General features: G+C 42.8%; 1 protein-coding gene across 3 annotated transcripts; it reads right to left on the bottom strand.

Moving 5' to 3' along the window:
- Nucleotides 1-3579: 3579 nt before the first annotated feature.
- On the bottom strand, nt 3580-12923 carry necap1.S (NECAP endocytosis associated 1 S homeolog). 3 transcript variants are annotated; one of them, XM_018226912.2, is made up of 10 exons: nt 12755-12923; nt 11760-11860; nt 11192-11296; nt 10732-10737; nt 10274-10279; nt 9623-9704; nt 9426-9534; nt 7611-7794; nt 5735-5825; nt 3580-4301 (listed from the first exon to the last, which is right to left on the bottom strand). In XM_018226912.2, exons 1-10 carry the CDS (start codon nt 12847-12849, stop codon nt 4253-4255), a joined length of 828 nt encoding a protein of 275 aa, XP_018082401.1. In that variant the 5' UTR covers nt 12850-12923; the 3' UTR covers nt 3580-4252.
- Nucleotides 12924-19049: the final 6126 nt, after the last annotated feature.

The following is a 19049-nucleotide window of genomic DNA, read 5'->3' on the forward strand; positions in this document are numbered from 1 at the left end:
TACCCTAGCAACCATGCATCGATTTTAAAAAGAAACTGGAATATGAATTGAAGAGGCCTGAATAGTAAGATGAGTAATTAAAAGTAGCAATAACAATACATTTGTAGCCATTACCAGAGCATTTGTTTTTTTGATGGGGTCAGTGACCCCCATTTGAATGCTGGAAAGAGTCAAGTTGCTTAGAATTGGCCATTCTGTAACTTCCTAAACGTTAACTTAAAGGTGAACCAACCCCTTTAACTCAAGGCATTTTAAAGGAAACAAAGAAACGAGAACTGAAGTCGTTGAATAACGAGTTAGGTGGGCACGGACGCTGGCTTAAATAATTGTACAACACTCCTGCTTCATGTCAATCATTTCACTCTGTCTGTGTCATTACAACACAATGCATTTCAGCAGATTGTAAGTAATCGAGTATCTCAGGGGTTAATGCTGTGTCTCTTTTGATGAGAGTTCAACAGCCCCCCCCCCCCCCCCCCCGAGGGCCACAACTTTGCCCGTTTCTGGTTCTATGGAGGTTCCGCTGGGTGCAGTGTTGATGGGGATCTGCCATGTATTCTATAAACTCTCTGCTACATTATAATGTCATGTGGATAATTGTACAATATTTGTGATAATAAAATATATCATATACAGCACCATCTAGTGGACTGTGGGGTAATCACTGGATTGGATGAAGTCGAAGCCGAATAGAAAAGCTTCACAATCACATCTGCAGCGTCCTTACTATTACTACTGCTTGTTTACTCGCTATAGATCAGGTCCTGCTAGCGATGCACAGTAGTGTTAGAACTTTGCTACACTTTTACATTACACAGCCCTTTGTTCTATATTACGTAAAGGAGAACTAAACCCTAAACATGAATGAGGCTAAAAATTGCATATTTTATATAGTGAACTTATTGCACGAGGCTTAAGTTTGAGCTTGTCAATAGCAGCAATGATCCAGGACTTCAAACTTGTCACAGGGGGTCACCATCTTGGAAAGTGTCTGTGACACTCACATGCTCAGTGGGCTCTGATTGGCTGTTGAGAAGCTAAGCTTAGGGCTCGTCACTAATTATCCAGCAGAAAATGAGCTTCCCTGGCTGTAATATAAGCTGATGCTACAGGTTTGCTGATTATTACATTCTGATGCTAATTGCACTGGTTTCTGTGCTGCCATGTAGTAATTATGTGTATTAATTACTAATCAGCCTTATATTGTGACATTTCTATTCTATGTGTACTGTATATTGTGAGTGGCTCCCTAAGCTCAGTAAGTGACAGCAGCACAGAGCATGTGCAGTGAATCAGCAGAAAAGAAGATGGGGAGCTACTGGGGCATCTTTGGAGACACAGATCTTTACTGCTAAAGGGCTGTGGTTGCCTTGGGCTGGTACAGAAACACAAAACATCATGTACAACATTTCTACCTACTTCTTTAGTTAGGCGTTAGTTTTCCTTTAAAGAGGCAGACATACTAATATTATTTAATAATGATTGACTTTAAGGAAATTTCAGAATTTCCTTTACATTGAGTTCCCCTTTAATGCTCCATTCTGCAGGTAACTGGCTATGAAGGAATATCCCCTCTGTACTTGTGTAAAGACTCACTTGCATATTCTCTTGTTCAGGTCAATGTGGATTACACAGAGCGTTGCGTTTCCATCAGTCAGTACTCGCTCTCTGCTGCCCTCACCTTGAGGAGGTTTTGGGGGGTCCAGTGAAGAGGAAAGCGGTCACCTCACATACAACATAACATTTCTACCTACTTCTTTAGTTAGGCTTTAGTTTTCGTTTAAAGGAGAACTAAAGCTCCATAAATAATTTAGGATAGAAACGTTACACATCGGGGCCTGAGACCACCATAACTGTTTGGCAGGAGGATCTGAGCTTCCCAATATGCTCAGAGCTGATGTCACTTACCTGAGCTTAGGGACCAATGCACAATATACAACACAAGGCTGATAAGCAATGAATTTGTTCTGATGCAGAATGCACTGGTTTTCTAATCAGCCCTGTTGGTATCAGATTCTATGCAAATGTGAAGTTTCTGCTAAGGTTGTGCTGGTTTAAACCAACCCCATCTTGTCTTCTGAACAGGAGCCCAGAGCACACTGAGCACGTGCGGTGTCACAGACACACAAAAGATAACCTAGCAAGATCACAAGGAGCTGCTGTGCACAAAACTCTTGTCACACTTCACTGTGCATTGCACATACTTCATTGTTGCCCGGGTGGGACACCAGCAGACTGGATGTGGCCCTCCAACATTTCTTATGGGCCCCAGATTGTCTGTAGGCTACACAAGCTTCTTGCATTCTGTTTATGTGAGTTAAGGAATCTTCTATTCACACGTGATAATCTGCATAGCCAGCAAATGTAACAGACGAACGGCTGCTTTCTGTATGCCGGGTGTCGCTGACCCAGAAAACAAGAAATTCATTTAATTCATTTCTATCAGATTCAAAATTTTTGTTGTTATTACTCGTTTTGATTCAGGTTCCCTCCTATTCTTCTGTCTAGATTAGTGTCAGTGTGTAAGTGTGCCACATACAGCTGCATTATAGGTGCGTCCACATTACAGCTGCGTCGTCGTGTAGCTGCATTACAGCTACAGCATTACAGCTGCGTCGGTGTGTTGTCTCAGTAGCGTCAGTGGGTAGCCACATTACAGTTGTGTCATTGTGTAGCCGCATTACAGTTGTCAGTGTGTAGCTGCATTACAGCTGCATTGGTGTGTAGCCGCGTTACAGTTGAGCAGGTGTGTAGCCGCATTACATTTGCGACGGTGTGTAGCTGCATTACAGTTGTGCAGCCGCATTACCGTTGTGTCGGTGTGTAGCCGCATTACAGTTGCGTCAGTGTAGCCACATTACAGTTGCGTCTGTGTGTAGCCACATTACAGTTGCGTCGGTGTGTAGCCGCATTAGTTGCGTCAGTGTGTAGCCACATTACACTTGCGTCAGTGTGTAGCCGCATTAGTTGCGTCAGTGTGTAGCCACATTACAGTTGCTTCAGTGTGTAGCCGCATTAGTTGCGTCAGTGTGTAGCTGCATTAGTTGCGTCAGTGTGTAGCCGTATTAGTTATGTTAGTGTGTAGCTGCATTAGTTGCGTCAGTGTGTAGCCACATTACAGTTGCTCCAGTGTGTAGCCGCATTAGTTGCGTCAGTGTGTAGCCATATTTGTTGCATCAGTGTGTAGCCATATTTGTTGCATCAGCGTGTAGCCGCATTAGTTATGTCAGTGTTTAGCCGTATTAGTTGCGTCAGTGTGTAGCCACATTACAGTTGTGTCAGTGTGTAGCCGCATTAGTTGCGTCAGTGTGTAGCCATATTAGTTGCGTCAGTGTGTAGCCACATTACAGTTGCGTCAGTGTGTAGCCGCATTAGTTGCGTCAGTGTGTAGCCATATTTGTTGCATCAGCGTGTAGCCATATTTGTTGCATTAGCGTGTAGCCGCATTAGTTATGTCAGTGTGTAGCCGTATTAGTTGCATCAGTGTGTAGCCGCATTACAGTTGCTTCAGTGTGTAGCCGCATTAGTTGCGTCAGTATGTAGCCGCATTAGTTGCGTTAGTGTGCCACACACACAAGCCATGGTACAGTTAGTTTATTGTTCCTTCACAACATAATAAATACATTTTCATGGTTAAACAACAAAAATACACAAATCTAAGTTCATGAAATATGGGGCTTCTCCCTTTCTCCCACAAGAGGACGAGTGATAAATATGGCTACTCAAATAACTGAATCAATTGCACATTAAATCAGGTGCCACGAGCAGCACCCTCTCCCGTTAGTGACAAACCCCTCCCCTTATTGTGCGGAGCAACTGCCACACGTATGACAAACACAATCCGTCCATCAGAAGCGAGGCGGCATGCGCGGGGGAAGGGCAGGGGGCGAAGTTTAGCGGAATGTAATGCCACAGGAATGATGCTGATTGGTGGCTCTATCCAGCAAGGAGGAATGACAGACAGAATGGACACACAGCCCTTTCTCTGCTTATATCAATGAGAGGCAAAGTGACAGATGCAGCAACAAACTACTTCATAACAGCGTTGTCGTAAAGGGAAAGAGACACATAAATGGGGGATAAAACTGCAGTTGTGACCTGATGCCAATCTGCACATTACCAGCTCTGAATCCCACCCGGCCTGGTAATGAAAGCATCACAATGATATGTGTTCTAGTGCCGGGCCCCCTGTGAGTGCGGAGGGGCCCTTCTCTTCTCCAGGGGAGACAAGGGAAGAGTCTCTCGTCGGCTGTTAGAACTGAACCCAACTAGTGGGCTGCGGATCCTCAGAGGACACAATGCTGTACAGGGAGGGACAGAGAAGAATAGTCAAATATTAATATCACTGGATAAAAAGACCTTTAATAAATCCATATTACTCTGCTCTTCCTTCTATATCCCAAAGAGAACAATCTGGACGTTGTGCCTTTAACTTAAAGGATAAGTAAACCTTTAAAATAAGTGAATGTAACATTGATGAGGGGACTATTCTAAGCACTTTTGTCATTTACATTCATTCATTCATTCCAAGATATCAAGGGATACATGTACTGTTAAAGGGGTGGTTCATCTTTAAGGTAATTTTTGGCATGTTACAGAGCGGCTATTTCCAAGCAACATTTTAATTGGTCTTCATTATTTATTTTGTATAGTTTTTTTTAATTATTTGCCATTTTCTTCTGACTCTTTCCAAGTTTCAAATGGGGGTCACAGACCCCATCTAAAAACAAGTGCTCTGTAAGGCTACACATTTATTATTATTGCTACTTTTTATTACTCATCTTTCTATTCAGGCCTCTCCTATTAACATTCCAGTCTCTTATTGAAATAGGTGCATGGTTGCTAGGTTAATTTGCACCCTAGCAACCAGAAGGTTGAACTTGCAAACTGGATAGCTGCTGAATAGGGATGGGCGAATTCGACCAGTTTCGTTTCGCCAAAAATTCACCGCCAGCGAAATGTCGCAGACGCCCATTAAAGTCTATGGGCCTCAAAAAAATTTTGTCGCGCGGTGTCACACATGACTGGGGCACCTGGGAACCTGACAATATGTCTAGCCCCATGTCAGATTTCAAAATTGAAGATAAAAAAAAAACTGGTTGCTCTTTTGAGAAATGGATTTCAGTGCAGAATTTTGCTGGAGCAGCACCATTAACTGATGTGTTTTGAAAAAAAAACATGTTTTCCCATGACAGTATCCCTTTAAGTGGCACATCCACAAAGTATGAAACTGATGAAAGCTTTTTGCATGGAACCTACCCCGTGATAAGTGAAAGTCTATTCCCCATGCAGGACTCTATCTTCCTAAACCTGCTTTACACTGGTGAATTCAATCAGTGCAACAGTATAATACGCAGATCAAGCCCCACCCACCCACCTGACTATAGGTAAGGGCACACCTGATATAATGTATACATCACTTGTTCAATACATTACTAAGACCCCTGCAGAGCCCCTCACCCCAGACCATAGCACAATCCTGAATACATACAGCCCCTTCTCCTGCACCTGATCATAAAAGACAGAGCATCATAGGGTGGTTGGCATCTTCCGGCGGCCATGTTTGATTTCCTGTCCCGTCTACCTGGCAACGATTGCCAACCAGGAACGAAAATACATTTGAATTCTGAACCCAACAGACCTCAACTGAACAAGCTTGTGACTGTGATAGGGAAAATTCTAAAAGCTTTAATGAAAAGAGAACTCGTCAAATACAAAGTCAAAATGTCCTCACCTGCCTGCAGTACTGAAATCCCCCCAAAGGTCTGATGAGCTACTGGCTGCTTTAGGTGCTGCTACTGGGGTGTCCAAGTCTAGTAGGATGTCTGAGGAAGCAAGAACATGATCAGGGAAAAGTGAAAAAGAAACATTAAAGCCAATGATTATTAAATAATATTAGTATGTCTGCCTTTTTAAAGGAGAAGTAAAGCCTAACTAAGAAGTAGCTAGAAATGTTGTACATGATGTTTTGTGCTTCTGTACCAGCCCAAGGCAACCACAGCCCTTTAGACATATGTGTCTCCAAAGATGCCCCAGTAGCTCCCCATCTTCTTTTCTGCTGATTCACTGCACATGCTCTGTGCTGCTGTCACAATATACAGTACACATAGAATAGAAATGTCACAATATAAGGCTGATTAGTCATGAATACACATAAATTACTACATGGCAGCACAGAAACCAGTGCAATTAGCATCAGAATGTAATAATCAGCAAACCTGTAGCATCAGCTTATATTACAGCCAGGGAAGCTCATTTTCTGCTGGATAATTAGTGACGAGCCCTAAGCTTAGCTTCTCAACAGCCAATCAGAGCCCACTGAGCATGTGAGTGTCACAGACACTTTCCAAGATGGTGACCCCCTGTGACAAGTTTGAAGTCCTGGATCATTGCTGCTATTGACAAGCTGAAACTTTAGCCTCGTGCAATAAGTTCACTACATTTTTAGCCACATTCATTTTTAGGGTTTAGTTCTCCTTTACAATGTGGCCATTTGAGTAAAAGGAAGGAATTCTATAGGCCAATTTTCTCTCTACACACAGGCACTAACATTGTACATTACTAAACTCCCATGCTCATATGGAACCTGTCAGTGAGGCTGCATCTGCACTTGTTTTTTTATTAAACATAATCATGCGATATTGGGAATGTGCACATCGCTTGTGTGTACAGTTCAATAGATACAGGGAAATGCAATGTTAAAGAGCATGTAAAGACAAAAAAAAAATAAAATCCCATTTTTACTTTCTTTAATGAAAAAGAAACCTATCTCCAATATACTTTAATTAAAAAATGTGTACCGTTTTTATAAGAAACCTGACTGTATGCAGTGGAATTCTCCCTTCATTTACTGCTGTGGATAGGAATTGTCAGACGGTCCCTAACTGCTCTGCAGGGAAACAATCATACTTATGAACAGCAGGGGGAGCCCCCGCCTTACTTCCCAGCCATGCAGAACTCAAGCAGCTTTGTTTGTTTCCCTGTAGAGCAGTCGGCAACTGTTTAGAGATTTGTATTGGATTTTATTTTTGCCTTTACATCCCCTTTACTGTTTCCAACTCCAGCTGCAGAGACAAAGATCATGGAGCCAGATTTAAACAGATAAACTGGGATTCTATTTGGAGGATTATTTTGCTGCAGCCACTGGTTCTGCACAGTTGGAGAAAGTTTGTATTAAACAATACAAAAACTATAAAATCCACATTAGATTACATGACAACACAGGACCCAGTGCAGTCTGTATATTCTGATTATTAATCAGTCTTGCTGTATCGGCTTCTGGCAGATATTATTTGTCTTGTGCTGTTTTCATCATTTAGAATGATCCCTAGCCAGCCCAGACCACACTGAGCATGTGTACAGTCTTGGTCTTGCAAAGCTGTTTAACAAGGTTACAAGATGGTGACCCCCTGTGGCCAACTTTGAAAGCATAAATCATTAGTTTGATTAGGCTTGTGGTGCAGTAAGTTCATGTTTATGTTCAGTATACAAAATACAGCATTTCCAGTCTTATTCTATTTTAGACTTTACTTCCCCTTTAAGCCCTGAGTAATGGAAGAAATGTAAGGAGGGGGGCAGGCTAGTGCTAAATATAAAAGGCAGATTTTTACCTGGACTTGAAGCATTGGGGGGCTGCAGTGGTGGGGGAGTCACATGATTAGCGACTGGGGCTGAACTGAACACAGATACTGGTGGTGCAGAAATTTTACCCCCAGGAGGTGGAGGCAGCAGAGTAATATTGCCGGTTCCAGTGCCTGCTCTCGGCTTACTAGAGCCATCCTTCTTTTTCATGTGCTGAACGGGTAACAAATAAAGACAGTGCATTGTCAAAAGAAAAAAAGAGACAGAGTTCTTGTTGCAAGTTCCATATTTAAAGGGGAACTATTGTGAAGATGAAAATGTAATATAAGCTTCACTGAAATAAGAAACTTTCTACAGCATCTGTTTCTCTTCATTCTGTCTTCATGCAGCAGTTGGGTGTCAGATATTCATTGACAGTTAGATCCAATATATCTTATAAGGGGGCTCCTTTTGCCTAGAAGATGTATTAGAGCTCACTCTATTAAACTCACCAGACATCATGTCTCTCTACATGCAGGATTTGTGCAAAAGGCAGTTATTTTGTTAGATGTTGTTTGTAATGGCTCCTCTAATACATCTGCTAGGAAAGGAGCCCCCCTATAAGATATATTGGATCTAACTGTCAATGAATATCTGACACCAAACTGCTGCATGAAGAGAGAATGAAGAGAAACAGATGCTGAGAGAGGGATAGTGAACATGAAAATGTAATATAAGCTTCACCGAAATAAGAAACTTTCTACAGCATCTGTTTCTCTTCATTCTGTCTTCATGCAGCAGTTGGGTGTCAGATATTCATTGACAGTTACATCCAATATATCTTATAGGGGGGCTCCTTTTGCCTAGAAGATGTATTAGAGCTCACTCTATTAAACTCACCAGACATCATGTCTCTCTACATGCAGGATTTGTGCAAAAGGCAGTTATTTTGTTAGATGTTGTTTGTACTGGCTCCTCTAATACATCTGCTAGGAAAGGAGCCCCCCTATAAGATATATTGGATGTAACTGTCAGTGAATATCTGACACCCAACTGCTGCATGAAGAGAGAATGAAGAGAAACAGATGCTGAGAGAGGGATAGTGAACATGAACTTGATTATTTCAGAAACGACGCAGAAAAATTATTGATTTTATGTAGAACATTTATTTCACTATGATGAAGTTTATATTAAATTTTCATTTTCGCGATAGTTCCCCTTAAATAAAAATTCCACTCGGGCAAAATACTGGTCCCATTTCTAATTGTCCAGGAAAGCTGCACCTGCTTCTCTTTCCACCCTATTACTCACCCAAGTACAAAGCTCAGATTTTCTGGACTTGCCATTCCTGTTCTCTTTCCATCCAGGGAGTAGTGCTCAGACATAACTAACTGGGCCTAATGGGGCTTGCACCCTGTGTATTGGGTTTTACAGGCTAGGACTGGCCAAACAGAGTAATGCAGTCACAGCTTGTGGCCCTCCAAGAGGGTTTTCTGGCTCCACATCTGCTCAAGGGCACCATAGTCTTTTTAATATAATTTAACATGGGGTGCAACAGTTAACTGGCCCACGAAATGCAAAAAGGTGCAACACACTGGGCTATGGAAGAGAAGGTAATTACAAACGTTGGTACAAGAGCTCTATTCACTGGTCAAACTGGAAAAAGCCAATCCCCACTGGACCATGGGAAAGAGAACAGCCCTGGAACAACACTTGTATTTTAGTATAAATACCTGAAGTAAATACCATGCACTTACTTGGGTGGAAATTTCTAACTGGGGAATTGCCAATGGCACCAGATATTAACCTATTAAATATTTAGAGTGGTGTAGCAATGAGCCAAGTAATTCATATGGAGTACGTACCCCAATATTAAGCTTGATCGTCTGACCTTCTTTGAATCCTAAATCGAGTTTGGGTTGATTGTCCTGTCCCACAGGTTCTTTTGATAAGTCAGATTCCTGCTTGACCCACCTGTGTCAGGGCAAGTATAAATATAAGCCAATATCAGAAGAGAGGAGGTCGTACATAAACAATCCATATACCCAGGAGTCAGACTTACTTAAAGTGATCTTGCAAAGCTACATTGAAGTCAAAGGCATCTCCCCGATCAGAGAAGCCAATGCCAATGAAGGCGCTTCTTCCTAAAGTAAAAGGGGCAGAGAGACAGAGGGAGAGACAGGGGTGACAAGGGAGACAGAGGGAGAGACAGAAAGACAGAGGAGACAGAGAGACGGAAGACAGAGGAGAAAGAGGAGACAGAGGAGAGATGGAAGACAGAAGAGACAGGGGTGACAGAAAGACAGAGGAGACAGACGGAAGACAGAGAAGACAGGGGAGACAGAGGAGAAAGAGAAGACAGGGGAGACAGAAAGACAGAGGAGACGGGAGACAGAAGAGACAGAAAGACAAAAGACAGAGGAGACAGAAAGACAGAGGAGACAGAAAGACAGAGGAGACAGAAAGACAGAGGCCAGTTATTTTATGGAAGAAGTTTTATAGAGTAGGACAGATCTAGACACTGTGTTTAGTAAAGACCTCAGTCTGTGCAACATCCCATCATTCTTTAAGAGTGTATCACTTGGATTTTTCAATTACAGGTATGGGATCCATTTTCCGAAAATCTGTTATCCAGAAAGCTCTGAATTACAGAAAGGCAGTCTTCCATAGGCACCATTTTAATCAAAAAATCCTTATTTTAAACAATGATTACCTTTTTCTGTGTAATAATAAAACAGACAAAGACAGAAGAAGCAGGGGAGACAGAAAGACAGACGAGACAGAAAGACAGGAGGCAGAGGAGACAGGGGAGACAGAAAGAGGAGAAAAACAGAAAGACAGAGCAGATAGAAAGACAGAGGAGACAGGGGAGACAGAAAGAGAGGAGAGACAGAAGAAACATGGGAGACAGAAAGACAGAGGAGAAAGAGGCCAGTTATTTTATGGAAGAAGTTTTATAGAGTAGGACAGATCTAGACACTGTGTTTAGTAAAGACCTCAGTCTGTGCAAAATCCCATCATTCTTTAAGAGTGTATCACTTGGATTTTTAAATTACAGGTATGGGATCCATTTTCCGAAAATCTGTTATCCAGAAAGCTCTGAATTACAGAAAGGCAGTCTTCCATAGGCACAATTTTAATCAAAAAATCCTTATTTTAAACAATGATTACCTTTTTCTGTGTAATAATAAAACAGTAACTTGTACTTGATCCCAACTAAGATATAATTAATCCTTATTGGAAGCAAAACCAGCCTATTGGCTTTATTTAATGTTTATATGATTTTCTAGTAGACTTAAGATATGAAGATCCAATTTATCTAATTATCTGGAAAACTCCAGTTCCCAAACATTCCGCATAACGGGTCCCATACCTGTATTATTCTACTACCTCTAAGCTGTTTTGCCTCTGGTCACTGAATGTTTCAGCCATAATTCTGTTTTATTCATTCCATTCTTCCTTTCCACCCAATTTGTTGCTTAGTTACTGATCTGTCTCAAAGGGAAAATGTTCAATATTGTTGCAGTTGTAGCAAAATTCAAACGAATACATACTTAAAATGTTATTAGTGACCACCCCATTTACATATCACTAGGTCCCTATCAAGGGTCCCACTTACTCCCGTCCTCACCATTTCCATCTTGAATCCTGAGAACAAAGTAGCGGCTGGAATCTGTCACTGTTTCCACTGCAATTCCAGGAAACTGATCAACGGGCGCTTGAGCAAAAAGTTCTCCTGCATGAAGATAAGCAAAGGGTTACGATTCTGCTCTGAAGTCCCTGTGGTTAGGAACTCTGGGTCTCTCTATAGAGATCACTGTAGAGCATATAGTGAGCAACAAGCAGAGAATCAAAATAGTCTGCAACATCACAGATGGCAAGTACATATATACTTATATATATATATATATATATATATATATATAAAGTCAATTGTGGTGAGCGCACTCTTACCGGATTTTTTAGATGATGGGTGCGTTGGTCAAGTTTATATACTGATGTGATGCATGTGCTGATCTATGAGACAGTCAATATGGAAGGCTGGAGAGTTATTGTGTGAGTATTAAAGGACAGATCTAAAGGTGTCTGAACTCAGGGAGAGATGCTGAGCCAGAGATCGGATGAGAACAGACTGATGGTGAATAACTGAAGTGAATGGGGAGGATCCAGAGTAATATTCCTTGGCATTTATATCATACCTGACACTTTGTCCTCCAACTTGATGAGAGCAACTTTCCCTTTGGAGGTGAGTCTCATTCTCCCTGTCCAATCGGGTTGGTCGAGTTTCCAGTCAGAGGCTCTGCGGGTGCAGTGACAGAATAAAGATGGGGTACAAAAGCCTGAGTGTGAGGATAAGCCCACAAGTGGAGGTTAATAAATGTCTGCTGGCATTTCTCTACTCGGATGAACAAATATATTATGGAGAGCATGGGGTTAAAATAGGGTTCCCACCAACAAACAATGTGATTTGATGGGAAGATTATTAGAGTTTCGGGGGACAAGTCCCCCCTTCATGAGAATGTCAAAATATTAATGTTTTCCCCTTTCTGTAGCTGAATAAATGGGTTAAACCCCCTGAGCATCTCATTGTGTGTGACTCCTGCACTTCTGGTACATCTTGGAGGTCACACAACAGCGACAATCTATTAGGAGAGTGAGATGTGCAGCGTTGAAGTAAAGCAACAGGAAATCACCTTGTGCCATCCCAAGGCTCCAGATACACAGGGAGATCTCAGCTGTAATGCACAGTCCTGCCCCCCCCCATGCCCGGCTGTCAGTCTGTCTGTCCCTCCATCCCTGGGTAATTCTATGGCTGTGAGTCCGTCCCTGGGTAATTCTATGGCTGTGAGTCCGTCCCTGGGTAATTCTATGGCTGTGAGTCCGTCCCTGGGTAATTCTATGGCTGTGAGTCCGTCCCTGGGTAATTCTATGGCTGTGAGTCCGTCCCTGGGTAATTCTATGGCTGTGAGTCCGTCCCTGGGTAATTCTATGGCTGTGAGTCCGTCCCTGGGTAATTCTATGGCTGTGAGTCCGTCCCTGGGTAATTCTATGGCTGTGAATCTGTCCAGCCCAGGGTGAGAATGAGAGGACAAACTACAGTCCCAACATCTCGTCCATTCCAATGTGACAGAGTGTCAAGTCCAGGCGTGAGCACCAGAGCGTCCAGCCATTTTGTGTGTCAGTAACAAGTCACCTGTATCCTCGGTTCGATGCCCGCGGTGGGATCCGGTACACGTTGATTTCAGGCTTTATACACAGCACTGACTCGTACTCCGCCTCAGTCGCCATCTTTAGCTACCCAGACAGCTGACACGCTGACTTCCGCCTGTTACCATGGAGACAGCATCCGGGCGCTCACTAAATTGTTTCTTAGAAAGACGAGGAGACTGAAAGGTCACCTGACCGGAAGTCAGGTGTTACTATTTCTGACCACGGGATGACAGGTGGCGTCACGTGACCTTTAGGCGTCTGGGTGTTGGAGTAAATGAGATTGGCGGGAAAGTGTTTGCTCGTTGCACAATGTGGTCGGCTGGTGAGGGGGATGTAGTGGGTCAGAGATCAGCAGGGAAGGGGGTAGATAAAGGCTAGTAACCCGCATGAACTCGACCTGTTGGACTATAATAACTCTATACATAAAGTCTGGGGCTACAGGCTCCTTTATTCTATGGAATGGGAGAGAACTGAGGTGACGGTCGGCGCCATGTTTGTCTCTCAGTTGGACTAAAGCTTGATTTCTGGGCCCAGTGGGATTTATTGTTGTACCTCAGAGGGCTGGTCCTACCCTGTCTTTTATTTATGATTAAATCTATGACTAGGCCACATCTTCACTCTTTTATCTGTGATTATTCCCTGCCCCGTGGAGCTGACAATCTAAATCTATGACTAGGCCACATCTTCACTCTTTTACCTGTGGTTATTCCCTGCCCCGTGGAGCTGACAATCTAAATCTATGACTAGGCCACATCTTCACTCTTTTACCTGTGATTATTCCCTGCCCCGTGGAGCTGACAATCTAAATCTATGACTAGGCCACATCTTCACTCTTTTACCTGTGATTATTCTCTGCCTAGTGGACCTGACAATCTAAGCACATCTCCCAACGTATTGAAAATAGAACAAAAAGTTTTGCTGTGGGGTGTAATTTGTGACCACACCCAATTTTGTGGCCACATCCCCTAATTACCATGTTCATTTTACAAAATTTGGCAGGTTGAGAGTCTGAACACATTTTAATGAAGGTGAATTGCCCTTTAATGTAAGTCACAGTTTCCCCAAGAGACCTGCTTCTCTTAAATTGTTAATTATTTCTTTGCTTATCTTAAATTGTTACAAAAGTATCTATTCTGGGCTTTCTGATAAAAGGCAATGAAGTTAGAAACGGTGTATTATGTCTATACCGTTGTGTTTCGAATAATAGCAGTGTGTTTTAATAAAGCACATACAGCTCAAACTCCATATAATAAGTAGTACAACTACCCTCTGTGCCCATCGCTAGATACTGATTGAGGGGGCTTGGGGTGTTACAGATTATCATGATTGCTAATCTCCTCTGTCCTGCTTGCTATACAGATAAACTCCCTGATATCATTATTCAACAAGTCAGCCCTGCACAGTATATCCATGGTTCCCTTAGCATTCAGCAATCAAGGTCCAAGCCTAGAATCAATTGCAGCTTTACGGATACTGTGGGGATCCAGGGATCAGTGGCATTAGATTTGTGGATCATAGAGATGGGAACAAAAGGGAAACATTGGAAGGGTTACTGCCTGCCCTGTCTGGACTAACATTCAAAACAAGGCCGTGCATTAGAAGAACACAGAGTCATGCCTTTGTGTGCTCCGCCTGCTCAAGCCTGTTATCTGCCCAGAATTAGAGGAAAGGTTTGGCAATGACAATTTCCACTTGCAGAGGTACAAGGTGGGACAGCAGGGAATTTGACATTTGCAGTGAGTCACTGCCAGGCTCCCGCCCACCAATTTACCTGCCTTGCAACCGGAGTGCTGCTGTGTTTTGGGACAGTGTTTGGTATGTACTAAATCAGGGGTGCCCAGACTTCATGATCTACTCTTGACATCTAATGCCATTATAATTCATAGCAGGATGGCACAAAGGCATTTCCATGTATAAATACCCCCAATATCCCAACATACATTGAAGGAACTTTAAAAACAAGTAAAGTGTAACTAAAGAAGTAGCTAGAAATGTTGTACATGATGTTTTGTGCTTCTGTACCAGCCCAAGGCAACCACAGCCCTTTAGCAGTAAAGATCTGTGTCTCCAAAGATGCCCCAGTAGCTCCCCATCTTCTTTTCTGCTGATTCACTGATTCACATGCTCTGTGCTGCTGTCACTTACTGAGCTTAGGGAGCCACTCACAATATACAGTGCACATAGAATAGAAATGTCACAATATAAGGCTGATTAGTAATTAATACACAATTATTACATGGCAGCACAGAAACCAGTGCAATTAGCATCAGAATTGAATAATCAGCAAACCTGTAGCATCAGCTTATATTACAGCCAGGGAAGCTCATTTCCTGCTGGATAATTAGTGACGAGCCCTAAGCTTAGCTTCTCAACAGCCAATCAGAGCCCACTGAGCATGTGAGTGTCACAGACACTTTCCAAGATGGTGACCCCCTGTGACAAGTTTGAAGTCCTGGATCATTGCTGCTATTGACAAGCTGAAACTTTAGCCTTGTGCAATAAGTTCACTATATGAAATATTCCATTTTTACCCACATTCGTTTTTAGGGTTTAAAGAACTCATAGCAGGAGGCAATTCCATGTATTAATACCTCCTACATACATTGAAGTCAATGGGCAAGCAGGAACTTAAAAGTGATCGACTAGTAGACAGCGATCGATGTTTCAGACACCCCTATACTAAAATGTTTTTGTATTTATTACATTATTGTAATTATATGCACTTATTAGCATACCAGGGATACTGTCATGGGAAAATTCAAAATGAATCAGTTAATAGTGCTGCTCCAGCAGAATTCTGCACTGAAATCAATTTTTCAAAAGAGCAAACAGATTTTTTTATATTAAATTTTGAAATCTGACATGGGGCTAGACACATTGTCAATTTCCCAGCGGCCCCAAATCATGTGACTTGTGCTCTGATAAACTTCAATCACTCTTTACTGCTGTACTGCAAGTTACTCTGAGGTAACCAGATAGCAGCTCCCTAACACAAGATAACAGCTGCCTGGTAGATCTAAGAACAACACTCAATAGTAAAAACCCATGTCCCACTGAGACACATTCATTTACATTGAGAAGGAAAAACAGCAGCCTGCCAGAAAGCATTTCTCTCCTAAAGTGCAGGCACAAGTCACATGACCAGGGGCAGCTGGGAAATTGACAAAATGTCTAGCCCCTTGTCAGATTTCAAAATTGAATATAAAAAAAAAAATCTGTTTGCTCTTTTGAGAAATGGATTTCAGTGCAGAATTCTGCTGAAGTAGCACTATTAACTGATGTGTTTTGAAAAAAAAAAAAACATGTTTTCTGATGACAGTATCCCTTCAAGTGTCTATATTAATGATGAGGTGTGCAGAGGAACTTTTTGTAGGTCACTGGCAGGCTTTCCCTGCTCTCATTGGCTGATTCAGCACTGAAAGGCAGCATGGTTGGGCTGTTTGCAGCAGGTAAATCATGTTTGGTTGCAGATGAACACTCAGAAACCATTTACTGTATATCTCAAAAACACATCTTCTTTTGTGAAAAATAATTAAAGGGATGCTGTTATGGGAAAACATGTTTTTTTTCAAAATGCATCAGTTCATAGTGCTGCTCAAGGACTTCTGCACTTCAATCTTTTTTTTTTTTTACAAGGACAATTTTTTTTAAATTTCATTTTCAAAATATAAAATTACATATTGTCAGTTTCCCAGGTGCCCCTAGTCATGTTACTTGTGTTCTGATATAGTCAGTCACTCTTTACTGCTGCATACTGTTGGCTGCAGGCATTTACTGTGCTAAGGACGGTATAAGGGCAGTCCTTTATCGTGGAAGGCGTTAACCGCCCGTATGTACAAGCCCTGCAGTGATTTGTACCCTCCTACGCATTTCCATTACTTTGTTTTGGGAACGTTAAATACCTTGTTACAATGTGTTCTATTAGGGTCTGCCTGGTTCTCTATCATGCCACATGTACCGGAGCTGTAGCAGCTGTGTACAGACAAGGAAAATGGCGCCCATGTACTTAGTACGCCTTGCGCGATATTTGGTGCCAAATGGCAAAGTGCAGCCGCCGTTGCGTGACGTATGGTGCCGAGATCCAGAGACCAGGGAGTGCGGCCATCTTGTAAGCACTGCCCACCATCCCCCGCAGTAAAGTTTACCCGCTCTATGTAAGAGGCCACGGTACTTTGCGATCTAGTAGTAGACAACAGTATTTATCTGTGAGATATGTTACTGTGTCACACGATCCGCTTGCTAAGCCCACCTGTCCTGTGGAGTGGTGTACAGGCAAGTAGCTCTGTAATACAGGATTCCTTGTGGCAGACTGTGTAGTAAAAATCATAAATGAAGAAAATAATAAAAGAACTGTCCTAACCTCCAAGCAGGACAGAAGAAAAAAAACTGAGGGGAACAGGAGGAGCAAGGAGCTTATATGAAGAGGGAGGAGCCAAGATTCTCTTTTTTCTTCTTCTGTCCTGCCTCCGGAGGTGGATACTTAACCTCATGGCGTCTGCACTGACAAGAAGGGCCGGTCTAGAGAAAAAATACATTTGTTGGTTCAAAAACAAATTTATAATGGTGTAAGTGTAATTTAGAAATTTAAACCATAAAAATCATGTCAGAATCCCTTTAAGCACCCACTACAGTCTGGCTACATATGTATATTGGATCAGTTATTATGTTGCTCATGCTCTCCAAGGTGACAATACCATATGCTGACCAGAAGGTGGAGCTACTGATCCATGGAGTAACTCTCATACTTATACAGCTCAGAGCACTGCAGCAGCCAGGTGACTATAGCCCTTCAACGAGGTTTTATAGCCCTGCTGTTGGCTTCTGACTAGAGCATCAGTTTTGGCTAAGATCAAGTGTAGTACTGGGCCATTTGGCTAGGTACCCCTTCTTATGATCCTATGGGAGGAAGGAGAAACACTTGATCCTCTGGCCAGCTAATATCAAGTGTCATCCCACTGGGCCTTTTGAATAAGTATCCGTGTTTATGATCTTATGTGAAGACGGAGACACACTGAGTCCTCTGGTCTAGGCCAGGAAGCAGAAGCTTGATGAAAGTGATGTGCTCCTGGTAGGGGTGTTTGATTCACTTTTTTGGGTTTTGCACAATGCACATAATCTTCCCTCACCATGGCCGCTCAGCAGGGGGGAAGCCGCTTTTCTTTTCTGGCCGCCAGCTGGAGCCTGCAATTAATGGTACTGCACCGGCATACTCCAGCACCTTTTTTGTGTTTGATTTGAGCACCTTGGATGGGTGTCATAGTCCCTTTGGCTGGACCCCAGGCCATGATTTACAACCTGGGGAAGCTTTGGCAGAACCCAGGGTAGACGGGACCCTAGCTTCGGCGTAGGTGGACCCACCCGCTTATGAGGTTTCTTCGAGGACACTTGGGCAGCGGAGCCCATGCCTTCGGGTAGGACTCGGAAAGGACGATTCAATATCATCAGTGCAGATAAACCCATCTGTAAAATGCACCTTTGACCTGCCCATCATGGAGGCAATTGATGTTGAAGGCTTAAAGGGAGCAGGGATTTGTATTATCTCCTCAGCGGCTCCATTGTGAGCACAACACGAGTACACAGGGCAACTCAATATTTACTATAGGTGCCCTCTTGCAATTGTGAGCATCTCGTGGCTGTTAATCAATACAGACAGTGTTGTACTTGATTTGAGTGTGATCAGGGCTGCAAAGTGGAGATAATGTGGAGCCAGACATTTACTAATGAGTGTAACCAAACAGTGAGAAGGACAGCAGGCTGAAAAATATTCTGTACAAGGTGCAGCACAATTGCGTTTTATGCAACACTCAATGCACCCTCAATGGCTGTGGAATTCTGGGAAAATAAGCTGCATTGGGAGGGAATGTTTGCATATATCTGTAAGCTTGTTATGCGCTAGGGGGGGCCCAGTCTGAAGGCCAGTTAAGGGGAGATTTGGGATGAGTGCTTATTTGTACCCTGGGTACCCCTGGAACTATAGCAGGGTGACTGTTACCCCAATGTTTCTATATATCTGTAACCTTGTTATGAGCTAAGGGGGCCCAGTCTGAAGGTCAGTTAGGGGGAGATTTGGGATGAGTGCTTATTTGTACCCTGGGTACCCCTGAAACTATAACAGGGTGACTGTTACCCCAATGTTTCTATATATCTGTAACCTTGTTATGAGCTAAGGGGGCCCAGCCTGAAGGCCAGTGAGGGGGAGATTTGGGGTGAGTGCTTATCTCACATTTGATTCCAAATACTGGTGGCAAAACATTGACTCTTCTTTCCAATGTACAGTA

Source organism: Xenopus laevis, chromosome 7S (genome assembly GCF_017654675.1).
Source record: "Xenopus laevis strain J_2021 chromosome 7S, Xenopus_laevis_v10.1, whole genome shotgun sequence".
Taxonomy (NCBI): Eukaryota; Metazoa; Chordata; class Amphibia; order Anura; family Pipidae; genus Xenopus; species Xenopus laevis.

What these genes read in the sequence shown, in the direction of transcription:
- necap1.S (XM_018226912.2), bottom strand. Translation starts at nt 12,849, where the DNA reads ATGGCGACTGAGGCGGAGTACGAGTCAGTGCTGTGTATAAAGCCTGAA. An exon ending in CGATCAAGCTTAATATTGGG is followed by an intron (nt 7,795 to 9,425) that starts GTACGTACTCCA and finishes TTACCCGTTCAG; the next exon opens with CACATGAAAAAGAAGGATGG. An exon ending in CCCCAATGCTTCAAGTCCAG is followed by an intron (nt 5,826 to 7,610) that starts GTAAAAATCTGC and finishes TTGCTTCCTCAG; the next exon opens with ACATCCTACTAGACTTGGAC.